The 15798-nt window shown below is 39.0% G+C and overlaps 1 protein-coding gene and 1 long non-coding RNA gene across 5 annotated transcripts in view; one reads left to right on the forward strand and one right to left on the reverse strand.

Annotated features, from left to right (window-relative positions):
- Nucleotides 1-15798, reverse strand: part of PDE1A (phosphodiesterase 1A) — a 290701-nt gene that overhangs the window by 215374 nt on the left and 59529 nt on the right. Inside the window, exon 1 of one of the 4 annotated variants that reach the window (XM_014572867.3) lies at nucleotides 9166-9603. The exons of the other annotated variants lie outside the window; for them this stretch is intronic. Coding sequence (XP_014428353.2) covers nucleotides 9166-9218 — 53 coding nt within the window. The 5' untranslated portion in view covers nucleotides 9219-9603. Of the gene's footprint in view, nucleotides 1-9165; nucleotides 9604-15798 lie in introns of those variants that run through there. 4 annotated transcript variants of the gene reach the window in all.
- LOC142830203 (uncharacterized) overlaps nucleotides 9605-15798 on the forward strand; it is a 29219-nt gene continuing 23025 nt past the window's right edge. The window contains exon 1 of the long non-coding RNA XR_012905242.1: nucleotides 9605-10143. This is a non-coding gene — a long non-coding RNA (uncharacterized LOC142830203). The remainder of the gene's footprint in view (nucleotides 10144-15798) is intronic.

A 15798-nucleotide genomic window follows, 5' to 3' on the forward strand; every position in this document is an offset into this window, starting at 1 on the left:
TATAGATAGATCGATCGATCGATAGATAGATATTCACACACACACACACACACACACACACACACACACACACACAAACATTTACAGGAAAGGTATTTGGACATCAGCTCACTTCAGTATTATAGCCTAATTATGGGGAACATCACATGACATAAGGACACTATATATAAAGGAATTGCTTCCTTATTATTGTCAGCTATGTCATATGACTCTAATTTGGCATCATTTTCATGGACCTTGGAGTAAAGAGGTGTATGATCTGAGTATACATATAACAAACAATAAACAAACAATAGGCCCTGATTCAGGAAAGTGTTCCTATTTAGCACATGCTTACGTATTGTTCTGAACCGCAGCAATGGGGACTAGAGATCTTGACTCACAAATAGAACAATTTTAATAAATAAGATTGAGCATTCATGCTTTCCCACATGGGTGGGTGTGCTTGCGTGTAGAAAACGCCTACGTATTTTGACCTTCAAGAAACAGCAAAGAGCCATGTAAGGGCATTACATTACTGGCTTGAAAGGGCACTTATTTTTTGCTAGAAAATACATTTTAGTATATTGTTTCAGGAAATAAGGAAAGACTTTGCCAACAAACAAGGTCTGGAAGAAAGCATGCAGTCTCTACAGCTTATTACACAGTGTTTCAGTGAAATAAAGCAAAGCTACTTTATTGGCTTATAAATTGCAACACTAAATATTTTCTAAAATCCAAACACTGTACAGAAATCTGGAAGCTATGACTGAACTGGTCACCTCTGTGTACACAGCTTAGCGGAATTGCCCACCTACACATTGCTGGTGTAAAAATCCCTGTTGATTGGCTTCTATGCAGGGACAACATCGAGGATTGATACCCAATTTTTGAAGCTGATTTGAACTACCCATAAAAATACCTAGACAGGATTCTGTCAAATAATGAGCCTGTTAGATATTGAGTCCCCTTGTTCTTTCAGCAAGAAACAGCAGCTTTGGGGAATTTGGACTAAGTTTTTTCAGAAGTGGAGTTAGAGACTCTGGCTACCTCCTAATCCACTTAATTTCTTTATACTATGTACACAATTTCTATTTTCTCTGAGCAGAGGCGACAGAAACAGCAAGACTACAATCAAATAATCCCATCTGCAGAAACCACATAGAAGACAGCAGTGTACCCAACCCTGTAGTTGGAAAATCAGTTCCCTGCCTGATCCTCTTTACCTTGTCCCTGCTTTCAATGTGCTGTCTGTCCATGGTACTCTCTCAAAAAATTCCTCTGTCCAAAGAGAGATGATGAGCACAACAGGGCCCTGGCTTGCAGATAAGCTATAAGCATCACCGTGATACAAGCAACAAACATGGCAAATGGCTTGAGCTGGCTTCTATGTGGGTTTCCATTGCAGGGGGAGGGGGCACGGGGAAAGCATGTGCTTGACCAGCCTAGTAGCCATCTGGGGAGATTTTGAAAGGCACACCCAAAGAGCAGCTAAGCACCCAACCTCCCAGGTTAGGCACCTCACTCCCATCTGGGCTTCTGAAAATCTCCTCTTTAATGCCAATGGGACTGTAGCCATCTCTAGTGGAATATTTTGGACAAGACTCTCCAAGTCGGATACTCTGCTAATGCAAATTAGCATAGCTTCATGGAAATCAATGGAGCTATATAGTTTGCACCAGTTTATGAGCTATGTTGATATTTACATACATTTATTTATAACATGTAATTGCCACCTTTTCCTCTAAGGGTACGTCTACACTAGCCCCCTAGCTCGATCTAAGGAGGCTAATGAGGGCGACCAGAATTGCAAATCAAGCCCGGGATTTAAATATCCCGCGCTTGATTTGCATGTTCCCAGGCAGTCACCATTTTAGAAATTGACTAGCCCGAAGTAAATGCCCGCGTCTACACGCAGCAGTGAAACAGGATTCCGGAATAAAGCTCTAATTCAAATTAGCTGGTATTCTTCCTGCAATGAGGTTTACCATCTAATTTGAATTAGGGGCTTTAAATCGGAATCCCATTTCACTGCCACGTGTAGACGCAGGCAGTTACTTCGGGCTAGTCAATTTCTAAAATGGCGACCGGCCAGGAACATGCAAATCAAGCGCGGGATATTTAAATCCCGGGCTTGATTTGCAATTTTGGTTGCCCTCATTAGCCTCCCTAGATCGATCTAGGAGTCTAGTGTAGACGTATCCTAACACTGTTTATTAACACCATTAAGAGCAGTATATCATTGTTTAAAAATGGTTTCCTTGTTCATACATTGCTAGATTGGTTGAGGAAACATGCTGTGTTTTTGAAAACGATAGCTGAGGGGTGATGTTGAGATCTGTCCAGTCAAATTCCACGATATATTGTTGCCTTATACAACAGAATAGGGTTCTCTCGCTGACAAAGCAGGTAATCAAGGACACAATTGTACATAATCTGATTTTAAATGTAAACACCTCAGAAAATGGCTTTGATGAGAATAATCGTAAGGGGAGTTTTAAGAAAAGCTTTGTTGCCTCTGTTAAATGAAATGTTTACCATGAATAAATTTCAAAGGGGTGGCCTTCTTAAAGTTTACTTCATGTGGCTGTGCCTTTGAGTTTAAGGCAAGCCACTTAGTGTCTCTAATGAGGAATCACTATTTACAAATGAAAAATAAATTTGCATAAAACTCATCTATTTTGGAATATTACCATTTTAACTTCTAAATTTCATTCACTTTGGCTACATGTACACTACATCCCTCTTGTGCAAAAGCCTATGCAAATGAAGCACAGATTAGCATACTGCCATTCTTCATTTGCATAATTAATTATGGACCGGTTTTGCACAAGAGGCTTTTGCACAAAAACACCCTCTTGTGCAAGAGCCGTTCTTACTCATTTTTTCTCCCTCATTTGCACAAGAAGGATGCAGTGCTAATGTAGAATTGTGCATGCATAATCTGCATAAAGTATGAAGTGCATGCATAATTATGCCGCCAATTCCATAATCAAAACATAGATTGACATATGTCAAAAGGTACTGGTGCATGTATGCAGATAAACCATCTATATCGCAACCAATTTCTAAAAAGCTGCTAGAAGCTAAGGATGGATTCATTTTTATCCTGGAACTTTCCTTGCACCATTAGGATTATTGAAGGAGAACCAAAGAGTGCGGAATCAAAGGATTTTACAAAAAGTACACACTGCGCACTCTTAATCTAACTTGTTGAAGTGTTGTCCAATCTCATGCAATTACAAAATTTAAGTTGCAAACCAGCTACATCAGTTCTTTTTTTGTTTTGTGTCCCCCTCAGTGTCATTTTCCCTGAAATCTTTGTCTTTTCATGGGCAATATTTTGGATGTAGCTGGAAAATTATTGAACTGACTTCCTTTCGTCTTCTCTAACACAGAAGTAAATTATCAGCGTAGGTGATGAAATATAAGATGCCAGATGTGTCAACAGTTCATTAATGGCATTCCATTCAACACAATGACTGTTCCTCTGTCTTATACATGAATGATGAAGGAAGAGTCTTGTTAGTGGATAGAAGACCACTGTAATAAAAGCAAGCAAACAGGGTGATTTGGATTTGGAGAAAGAACACAGTTTAGCAAAGCATGGCACTCCAGAGATCTATGTTCTAACACTAATTCTTTGCATTATCTTTGCAAATCCATTAGCCCCCCTGCCTCAGTTTCCTCATATATACTTTCCTACTTCCCTAACATGCCATGAGAATTTATACTTGCAAGGTGTTTTGACATCCTGGTATGAAAGTGTCTAATATGTGAAAAAACTATTATATTCTTCAGTTTAAAAAAATATTTGGCAGGTGGGATTCTCTCTTTGCAAAGGCAGAAATGGTTTGGAGTCAGCAACCTTTCATCCAAAATACCAACTCTTGGGGGGTGGGATCTTCTTTGTGTGCTGTGTGGGGAAGAGATAAACAGTTTCAGTTTTGGCCTGTCTTTGACTGTGACAGAGAAGAACAGGCAGCTAACATGCTTGCTGGTGTCTCAAGTACAGAGGTAGAAGACAGATTTCACATATGAAGCATGGTCCCGCAGTTTGGGCACCAGCCTGGGGCTTGGGAGATCTGAGTTTAAGTCCCTGCTCCAGGGCAGGCTTCTCGTATGACCCTGGGCCAGTCATTTAGGGAACTGAGGCACAGATGGACAAAGTAAAGACTAGGATCTTTCCACACCTCAGGTGGAGTGTGAAGATAAACTACACTGGAGATTGTGAACTGCTCTGATACAGTAGTGATGGAGCCACATCAATTTCACATAGAAATAACGGTCTTTCCTGACCGTATACATCAATGGTTAAGGAAGCTATCCTCCCCTGAAATGACACTCAGATACAGAATTTTGGAAAGTTTGAGGCTCATCTGTATGGGTATGTCTACACTACCCCGCTAGTTCGAACTAGGAGGGTAATATAGGCATACCGCACTTGCAAATGAAGCCCGGGATTTGAATTTCCCGGGCTTCATTTGCATAAGCGGGGAGCCACCATTTTTAAATCCCCGCTGGTTCGAACCCCGTGTAGCGCGGCTACACGGGGCTCGAACTAGGTAGTTCGGACTAGGATTCCTAGTCCGAACTACCGGTACACCTCATTCCACGGTACACCTAGTCTGGTACACCTCGTTCGAGCCCCGTGTAGCCGCACTACACGGGGTTCGAACCAGCGGGGATTTAAAAATGGCGGCCCCCCGCTTATGCAAATGAAGCCCGGGAAATTCAAATCCCGGGCTTCATTTGCAAGTGCGGTATGCCTACATTACCCTCCTAGTTCGAACTAGCGGGGTAGTGTAGACATACCCTATCTAAAAGAGGTGTACTGGAGCAGAGAAATGCTTTCTAACAGACTTCCCACCCCTGCCCAGTTGCACTGCCTGGTAGGTAGCTTGTCTCCTGGGTCCTGACCATCTAAAATTCAAGTCCCCAGACCATTAGGCAGCCTCCAGAGCACAAGAATTTTAAGGTCAGCAGGAGATATGATCTAATGGAGAGGCTACTCTGCAATGACGTCTTTAAAATTAGATGGGATTCTGGATTTGGAGAGATGAAGATGAGTACTAATAAAAAGTTTACAGGAAAGAGTAGCTAGGAGTTTTTGTAGACTTGTGCATAGGAAAGAAGAGCAAGTCTCAAAAATTATCAGTTTCAGATAAGCAGCCAAATTTTGGGACACTGATCCAAAGTGTACTTCTACGCCTTCTGTGTAGGTTCATTCCCACTTTTGCCTTTTGGTCAGATATATTGGTAGGAAAATGTATCACCTATGTACTGGTGGGTGAAATTCTAAATGTTTGTAGGGAAAGGCCATTCAGTTCAGAGTAAATGTCCAGCAGCACTGATACCTTTCTATGGAGAAAAGCAGGTTTTATAGTTACAGTATTAAAATGGTATCAGCAAATATGGGATCTAGACCCAGCTCTGGAACAGCTTCCCCTGTGATCATGGGCAAGCCACTGAACATCTCTGTGTTTCAATTTCCTCATCTGGATCTAGATCTAACGTGTTATATATCAAGTGCAAATTCATATTTATCACCCAACCTTCTTTGTTCTCACAAGATCATGGCTTCCCTGAAAGAATTTTGGTATTATTTATTTCAGACAGCATGGAGATACCAAAAATTGTAATCCAACTGAATGACAGTGGGTCTAAGTGAAATAGTGAGGGGGAGGAGGGCAGTCAGAACATGTCTGGAGGGGTGGACCAGAAACAACCTGTACTTGCCAATACTGGAGTAAGAGTCAGAGTGAGGGCAGCTGGCTTCAGCAGTGCTACTGAGCATGCTCGGTCCATATGAGCATGCTTGGGGGAAGAATGAGGGCAGCCTGCTTTAGCAGTTTTACTGAACATGCTCAATCTGTGAGGCGTGCTCTGTACCAGTCAAGCAGCAAAATGGAGGAGGGGCACATAACCCTGCATGCCTCTCCTGTGTTGCCTCTGAGGAGGACTACAGACCCAAGATTGTGAATCTCTCTGTTTCCATCTGTCATCACTGTGAGGTAGCCTTGCTTGTGTCAGAGTGTTAGCTCCCTAACACAACCAGCTTGTCATGAATCCAGTTTTATGATGAATATTAGTATATAAAATGAATCATACCCAAGTTATGAGTAGTTAGTTATTTAACTTCCTTGCTCTGTTCATCAAACTGTTTTAATATTAAGGGTCAGGTGAATCTCAAAATATTTAGACGCTTGGTTTTGATAAGTGCAAAATTTTGAAGATTTATACGAACGTCTTTGGTTTAGAAAGCTGGACAGAATTTTTAAAGATCTCTCACACATGCACATGTATAAAATAATTTTAGTACTTGCCATTTCTAGAAATGGACCACAAGACCAGCCTCTCTCTCTCATTTTGGTATCAGGTGTGGGAAAATGAACTTGGAATTTGGAATTCTGTTTACTATTTATTTGTAGGCTTTAAGATACGTCAAGACGTCTGGAAGATACAATTCCCCTCCTTTGCTCTCTTTAGAGTGTTATTTGTCATAAGGAACTAGTGACCAAGGTTGTTTGTGGGGGAGGGGGAATTCTCAATTTTATTCTTATTTTTACTGGAACTAGTTTCCCCAGCCTTATTTATTCAACATTAATGTAATCATACATCCATTGTGAATACAACTTTGAGTTAATAAAATATTTTTTGTTCACTTGTTAAGATCAACTCTAGCTTTCAACAAAGTAGTGATTTGTATGTTTATTGAAAATGTCCAATAACATTTGTTTTTGTATTAATGGTAGGTCAATATTTCCTTTATGTTTTGAGAAGGAAATTTCTCTCTTTTTTTTTAAATCAATGATTAGGCTACCAAATTTGTAGTTTGTACCTAACAAAGCCCTATAATCTGTTCTTACAGAAGAACTTGTTTTAAAATCTTCTGTATGTACTTTGTTTCACAAGACAAATGCTCTCCAAATTTTGAGGAAAGTAAACACAACAAAAATAAATGCCACAGTTTAATAAATTTATAATTTTGCTAGACACTAAAAATCATTAATAAAGGTGCTGAATTTATGTCTTATTACAATCTAAGAATAATCCAGTAACCCCCTTTTCTGTACTATGATTACAGGAATGTTAATGGCCACTTCAGCCGGAATGCTCTCTTGGAATATGTGTGGACTACTTATAGTAAACTATCACTTCAATCTTGATTTTGGTGGTGACATTCTTAGTACCTTTGCCAGACATGAAGAAGAGCTAGATCTCTATGGCTTTTCTGTCTCACCTACAGAAGCTGGTCTAATAAAAAGATATTACCCTGTCTTTCCTGGAACCAATATTATCCTGGGACCAAGACAGCTTCAATACGTCATATGCTAACATTTTTATATACTGCTCATGATGATTTTTATGTGCAAGAAGATTTTGTTCCTGTTTGGTTTGGACTGAGAAAAAAAAATCTGACATTTCTGTAGAATATGAAAAAACTGTGTTGTATGTACACAGGACATGTGACTGAAAAGTTAGGGTACCATCCATGTCAGGGTTTTCTATTTCTATGCTGAAGTTGCCAACAGTAGAAATTAGCTGCTCATCATTTAGAATAAAGCTGTGGGAACAGTTCTGAGTAGATATGCTGAACCTTCTCTTACTCTGTCACTTTAATATTGACTCCCAGAAGACACTTTGGGAAAAATTCCATAAGTAGCTACAGTACACTATATGGCTCTGACTTAGCTACATCACCTTCAAGCTCTGGTAGCAATAAAAGTCATCACAGAAATGCTCTGATCATAACAAGAAGTATATACTCATTCACCCCTCACTATAATTGCTTCAAAAATGGGTGAAGAATGTGTGTTTTAGACATTTGTCAAAGCTTATTGGATAATTACTGAGCATCTTTAAAATAATTATTGATGTGTGAACAGACATATACTTGCCAGAAACTATTAATCTGAATGGAAAGGTGCCACATTAAGAAAACATTGTTTAATCTTCAGTCAACACCTTTTAACATTAAAACAGTTGTCTGTCATAAAATAAATGCAGCATATTCGGTTTTAGTTTCATAAATGTTGTGGGGCGACTCCACAAAATTTAAGATATTCAATCTTAAAGATGATATTCCAGCTCTTTAATTTTTCTCAGTGCCTTAGAATGTTGATTTTCTGCTGGTATCATAGTCAAAAGAGTATCCCTTTCCTTCCCTCCAGTGTTTAAACAAACAGCAACAATAGAAAATTGTAGGATGAGTATTTGTCTGACGTTCCTCTGAAGCTCAGTTACTAATTACTGTATTTGCATGGTTTATTATATCAATAGTGACCCTCTGTTAAATTACAACTCTGTGCCTACTATGATGCCATCTATAATCTTATATTTAGCTATCATATCAACACTGTGGCTACAATACTCCATCGATGTCATAATGTTTTATCCAGTAGGATTGAGAGCTGTGTTTAGGATGTCACTAGTTATAAACACAAGTATGAGCTATTGTAACTTTATTTGTTTTTTTACAGTCCTGAATACTTGTTCATATCAGTAGAAAAATGTTCACTATCTTTCAAACTAGATAAGTGCAGAGAGAAGAGATGTGAGGTTTAGGAGTAAATGATAGCAGACAAACCTACACCGATTAAATATCCTAGAAATCAAAAATATCAAATAAAAATCTCCAAACAAAAAGACTACCCAAAGACAAAACAAATTATGCTTCATTAATCTTTATCCCTTCTTTTCTGTGTATAATTATTCCTTTGAGATAGCTATAAAATGCATAATTTAATCACCTGTAGAACTCGGCTTTAAGTCCCTTTGAGCAAGATACTTTATTTTGAACAGTGTGTCATTTTCAGCATTAAAATCAGCCAAATGAAACAAGAACGATGTTCTTCATTTAAAGAGCTTAATAATTCAGAAAACATACAGAGACTGCAGAGCTTTAGTAAATAAAAAAAGTTTTTCAAGTGCCATACCTCTTTCACAAGGCAAATCCCTCAAGAAACTCAAGGAAAAAAAATCCACAAAGTTTCTATAGAAGCTGAAAGAACAATTCCAAGTTACTAAAGTATCAAATGTTTTAGTGGGACACACCAAGATACACTTGAGGTTCATTCTATTGAGCTAGTTTCTTTGTTTCTGTATATTTATTAAGTTAATAAAAAAGCATGTAGGGAGAAAGCCTGTAACATTTCAGTTCAAAGAAACAAGAGCATCACTTACCTAAAAATAGGTCTTTGGAGATGCTTTTTCTTGATTGTAACACAATCATCCATTTAAAGTGGGGGGGATGACTTCCTTCTGCAAACAACTCCAAAAAACCCAGGGAGTAATCTAGAAACTTGTTCTTAGCTACTGTGCTGCAGAGAGCACACAGAATGAATTTTTGGAGCTGGGGGAAGCCTCCCTCCCTCTCTCTGACAGTTGAGCAAAAAAGGGCCATAGAGGCCACATAAGACAGTCACGTCTGTGCACTACCAAACCATGCAGGCTGTGCAAAAAAGCACTGGAGTCAAGTTGATCGAGGCAGGGAATTGTACTGGATTCCTTTCAACTGTGGAAAGAAAATGTGAAACTTTGCCAAGTGTTACCCAGGTAAAAATGTGTTAGATTATTCCAGCCATGAGAACACTTCTTACACATGCTAGTCAAAGTCTTAAATGCAGTCTCTCTCTCTCTCTCTCTCTCTCTCTCTCTAACACGCTGTTCCAAGGCTCAACTTTTTCTTCAAAATAAAAGTTATGCAGCTGCCTCAGCATTCCCATGTGAGTACCTTCAGAAAGTTTGCTCTTCTAAAAGAACTGTATACAAATTAATGAAGACTGATGGATCTGGTTTTAGGGCTGGCTCCACTTCAAGAGATTGTAATTATTTTACAATCTGGCTTTTATTCACTCCGGATGATGAGTGGATAATAACTATGCAAATTGCAGCACTACTCATAATTTTTGGCACTCGTGACCTAATAACCTACAGTTGGCTGAAGCTGGGCATGGTGTTTGCAGCTGGTGGAGCCATTACTACACAAAACCTGACCTTCCTTATGTGAGCGAGGAAAAGAAAGACAACTGAGTTCAGTCAATGCCACTAACGCCCAACTGCTGTTCGTACCAAAAGGCTTCAGGGGATTCCAGAACATGAAATGATTCTAGGAGCTGACTGACATCAAACGAGAATACATCAGGAAGAACTCAACTGGAGGTAATGCAGTTAAACCGGAGTAAATGATATAGTAGAAAGGCCACAAAGAAAGCCTTTGTAGTTTTCTTTTTTTTAAAACCTGAGATTGCTATCAAGCATGCTTGAATTATTCACCCTCCCCCCCAAAAAAAAATTAAATCTGGAAGGTGCCATAAATATAGCAACAGAACCCTACTGTAGGATAAAGCATGGTGAGATGTGTCCTAGATTTTAAAGTGTTCAGGTTAAAAAAATACTTTGCACATTAAAAGTTATAAATTCTGCAAAATATTCATAAAAGAACAATACATATAATCAGCAAGAAATATTATGCAAATATTTATACTGCCCCATGACAATGGTATCAGAACAATACAGTTCTGGCTCTCTCTTTCTCTTCTTCCCCAGCCTCTTGTGCAGGCCTCCTAGTAAAATCTCAAACACTCTCTTGAAATCTCATCTATCACTTCCTGGCAATCAGTTCTTCAATAGCCTCTTGCAGCGCGATTTTCCAAGAAGCACATGGCAGGTAAGTGCCTATTTCCCACTGCCTTTCCACTTCGGCAGGTAGGGCCTTTGAAAACCCCCTCTTAGACCGGATATTTCTTGTTTATAAAGCAGAACAGTACTGTGGGGATGGATTGGCCAGGGAACACTACAGAAATTGATGCCCTCGCTATGAAGATTTTTGTTTCGGCATTAGCTCAATAATTTAAGAAGCCAATTTCTCTTCTACGGAGAAAACTGAAGATTATCTCCTCAGATCTTAGTCAGTCTTGCAGCCATCTAACATGGTACAGAAGGTTCTCTCCAGTCATTTACCATAATGCAGTTAATGCATTACCATAATGCAGTTCTTCTACAGCTAAATCCAGAAGAAAAGAAGAGTATGTCTTCATCATGAAGATTACACTTTGTGTACTCCCAAAGTTTTAGCAAATCATTTTGGAAAAGGACCATGAAGATTTTTCTTCACTGATACTATTTTGAAGTAATAACATAGGAATCTTCCCATTTACCTGAAAAGCTTTTCCAGGTGGTTATTTTTTCCTATTAACTTGCACTTTTTGCGATTCTCCTGCCATTGTTGTGAACATGCACATGCAGGAAATTTGATGAGATAAGAACTGGGACAGAATGTCACAACAGTGAGAGGGTCCTTTTCTAAACTCAACAAACTCCCACCTGCATCCATCTGTTTGGCTTGACTGAAATTTGTCAAGACTATTTAATAAACCATTTTTAAATGAAACAAAGAAGAATTGACATAAGAATTGTCTGCTTTCCATGGGTAATCTTTCTGAGGTGTAACAACAACAACAACATCATCCAACACCCAATAAAGTTTCAATTTGGAAATGCCTCTCTGATGCTCCTGGAAGTTGTAGTTCAACCTGCCTCGTGTTGCTATTCTCTTCTACACCTCTGAATCTCATCTCCTATGATTCATCATAGATAGGGATTACCTTTGTACAATCCAGTGCCACACCAAGGGCTTGTCTACACTACAGAAAAGATTGAAGCTGCTGCTATGGATCTTCCAGGGTTTGAATTAGTGAGTCTAGTGAAGACACAGTAATTCAAACTGAGAGGATGCGCCCGTCAGCACCGGTATTCCTGCTCCTCACAAGGTGTAAGGGAAGTTGAAAGGAGAGTGTGCTCCTGTCGACCTCCCGCTGTGTGGACAGTGCCAAAATGCAATTTAAGATACTTCAACTCCAGCTATGTAATTGACGGAGCTGGAGTTATGGATCTTAATTCAAACTTATCCCTTAGTGTAGACCTACCCCAAGAGAGGAAACTGTAGTATATCATGGGAGATGTAATCCTGCTTGGAAACCAAACTCATAGGGGAGAATGAAACATCTTGATAACATTTGTAAATAGCATATTTCAGTATTCATTTGAAAGCTTTTGGTCAAAAATGTTCAGTTTTTGATTTTTTACTGAAAATTGTAAGTTTTCCACAGAGGGACAAAAACCAAATATTTTCCGACCAGCTCTCTGCATTAGATTTTAAACTCCCGTGCCTACTTGCTTCCACTTAATTAGATGCAAAAATTTGGATTTAGCTGCCTAATTATCAACATTTGAATAAGACATTTTGGGCTTTAATCCATTGAGTGTCATAGCTTTTGTTTAGCATCCATAGGAATATAAAGGTGATAAAAGCTTTCCCATATGGCTCAATAAGAACAATAGATATAATTTGAGTTAGATTTTTTACGTCTGTTTTCTGGACTAATTAAAAATAATAGATTCCTATACTTTTTAAAAAGCCCATATGTGAAATAGAAAATATTAATATGAGTCTTATTAAAATAATGTCATCTCATCCTTCACTTCAGTACTTTGCAACACAGTTTGTTTAATCAACGAATTCAGGAAGTCAGTCATTAATACGTAAATGCAAATATTTTTAGAATACTCCGTCATTGGTACCTTGCAAGACCTATAACAAAATGTGTAGGTGGATATGCTGTGTGCATAGAGAGTGAAATTCACTCCACCTGCATAAAGCCTGAGTATTCAAGTTCTATGTGGGAAGAAATATGGAGGAGCGAGAGAGATGAAATGCAATTTTCCAACTAAAGGTCACAGTATGGGCCTGCCTTTCAATGCTTCGTATGAACCAAAATAACTTTTCCTCACTAGTTCCACTGGGCTTAGGGCCCTGGGCTACATAAAATCATAGAGAAATAGAATCCTAGAAGGGACTGGAAGGGACCTCGAGAGGTCATCGAGTCCAGTTCCCTGCCCTCAATGCAGGACCGAACACTGCCTAAATCATCCCTGATAGATGTCTATCCAACCTGCTCTTAAATATCTCCAGTGATGGCGATCCCATAACCTCCCTGGGCAATTTATTCCAATGTTTAACTACCCTGACAGTTAGGAAGTTTTTCTAATGTCTAAATTAAACCTCCTATGTTTCAATTTAAGACCATTGCTTCTTGTCCTATCCTCAGAGGCCCTCCTGCTTGTAATACCCTTTTAGATACTTGAAAACTTTTATAATGTCTCTTCTCAGTCTTCTCTTGTCTAAAATAAACAAGCCCAATTCTTTCAGTCTTCCCTCATAGGTCATGTTTTCTAGACTGTTAATCATTTTTGTTGCTCTTCTCTGGACTTTCTCCAATTTCTCCATGTTTCTTGAAATGCTCCAGCAATACTCCAATTGAGTACTAATCAACGCAGAGTAGAGCGCAAGAATGACTTATCGTGTCTTGCTCACAACACTCCTGTTAATGCATCCCAGAATCATGTTTACTTTTTTTTTTTTTTTTGAAACAGTGTCACACTGTTGACTCATGTTGAACTTGTGATCCACTATAATTCCTGGAGGTCTTTCTGCAGTACTCCTCCCTAGACAATAATTTCCCTGTATCTGTGGAACTAGTTGTTCCTTCCTAAGTGGAGTACTTTGCATTTGTCCTCATTAAACTTCATCCTGTTTACCTCAGACCTTTTCTCTAGTCTGTCCAGATCATTCTGAATTATGACCCTATCCTTCAAAGCTCTTGCAACCCCTCCCACCTTGGTATCATCTGCCAACTTAGGGTATGTCTAGACTACATGGCTCCATTGACGGAGCCATGTAGATGAGTTTACTAGACATAGGAAAATGAAGCAGTGATTTAAATAATCACCGCTTCAGTTACATCAAAATGGCCACTGCGCTGTGCTGATCAGCTATTTGGAAAGCCTTTGTCGACCCCTCCATTATGCCTCATGAAATGAGGTTTACTGGAGCAGTCGACAAAGGCTTCTCTTGTTAACTGTGGCGCATCCAGACTGCCCCACTGTGCCACCAAACAGCTGATCAGCACAGCGCAGCAGCCATCTTGATGCAATTATTTTAATTGCTGCTTCATTTTCCTATATGTCTAGTAAACTCATCTACATGGCTCCGTCGACGGAGCCATGTAGTCTAGATATACCCTTAATAAGTGTTTTCTCTATGCCAATATCTAAATCGTTTATGAAGATATTGAACAGAACCAGTCCCAAAACAGACTCCTGCAGAACCACATTTTTATGCCCTTCCAGCATGACTGTGAACCATTAATAACTACTGTCTGAGAATGGTTATCCAGCTAGTTATGCACCTATCTTATATTAGCTCCATCTAACTTGTATTTGCCTAGTTTATTGAAAAGAAGGTCATGGAGACCGTGTCAAATGCCTTACTAATGTCTAGGTATACAACATCTACCGCTTTATCCACAAGACTTGTTGTCCTATCAAAGAAAGCTATCAGATTGGTTTGACATGATTTGTTGGCTGTTATCTCTCACCTTATTTTCTTCCAGATGTTTGCAGATGAATTCCTTAATTACTTGCTCCATTATCTTTCCTGGTACAAAAGTTAAACTGACTGGTCTGTAGTTTCCTGGCTTGTTCTTATTTTCCTTTTTATAGATGGGCACTATATTTGCCTTTTTCCAGTCTTCTGGAGTCACTCCAGAATTCCATGATGTTTCAAAGATGATAGCATAGATACCTCCTCTATTAGCTCCTTGAGTATTCTAAGATGCATTTCTTCAGGCTTGTGTGACTTGCAGACATCTAACTTTTCTAAATAATTTTTAACTTGTTCCTTTTTATTTTAACTTCCAAACCTACCCCATTTCTACTAGCATTCACTATGTTAAGCATCTTATCATCATCCATCTTTTGACATTAACCAAAACAAAGGCACCATTAAGTAGCTCTGCCATTTCTGTTTCCTGTTATTGTTTCTCCCTCTTCACTGAGCAACATTAGGATCCAAAGCCTTTCCGCTAGCCTATTCCCAGACAACTCCCAGCCTGTAACTCACTGGCCTTGCATAGTTATGCAGCTGGTTGTCCTCTGGCATAGAGTAGACAACTACTCTAAGGTTTAAGTGACATGAGGGACTATGTACTAGTCCTGGACACCCTGGGTAAGCTTTACTCAAAGTACAACATACTCAGCATGACATTTGCTATACCACACCACTGCCCATAAATGTTTTCAGAGTTAAATTATAGCTATCCATCTTCATCAACAGGATTCATCATACCACAGATCATAATGTTTTATCATCCAACAGCTCTACTATGTTTATATTAAGCTTATCATACTTTAAGCACATACATGTGTAGGACATTCTCAGTTTATTTCTTTGTGTTGATGTTAGCAAATGGAAAAAGACATTCTAAAACTTAACCTAATGACCTCCTCGATCTTGCACAATTAGGTCGTATTGGACTAATGTGTTACTCATCCAGGCTCTAGCAAGAAAAGTTTACAAACTAATTACTATTGCAGTATATATGGTAAAGATCTGGCTGTCTCTCTCACCTTTCACTGTTTTCATTGTACAAATTACATAATTCTCACTCAGACACACACATGCAGAACAGAGGCTTACATCAAAATCATCATGTAGGAAATTTAATTCTAGGACTTTCTTTCAGGAGCACAGCAGCTTTGATTTATGGGATTTCACGACCCTCCTCTCTTTCATTTGTTTCAGATTTGCAAAAGCATAAATATTTAAAGCAAAGCTCCACAGAAATTGGTGTAACTATTTGGTGAGGAAACCTGTGAAATTGGCCTTTACATCCTCATGAGCTCCCTGCTGCCATCTTGTATAGAAGGGACCTGATGTTCTGCAAGGCTGCCCCATCATGCCCTTAGTGGAGCTGT

Source organism: Pelodiscus sinensis, chromosome 7, assembly GCF_049634645.1.
Source record: "Pelodiscus sinensis isolate JC-2024 chromosome 7, ASM4963464v1, whole genome shotgun sequence".
Taxonomy (NCBI): Eukaryota; Metazoa; Chordata; order Testudines; family Trionychidae; genus Pelodiscus; species Pelodiscus sinensis.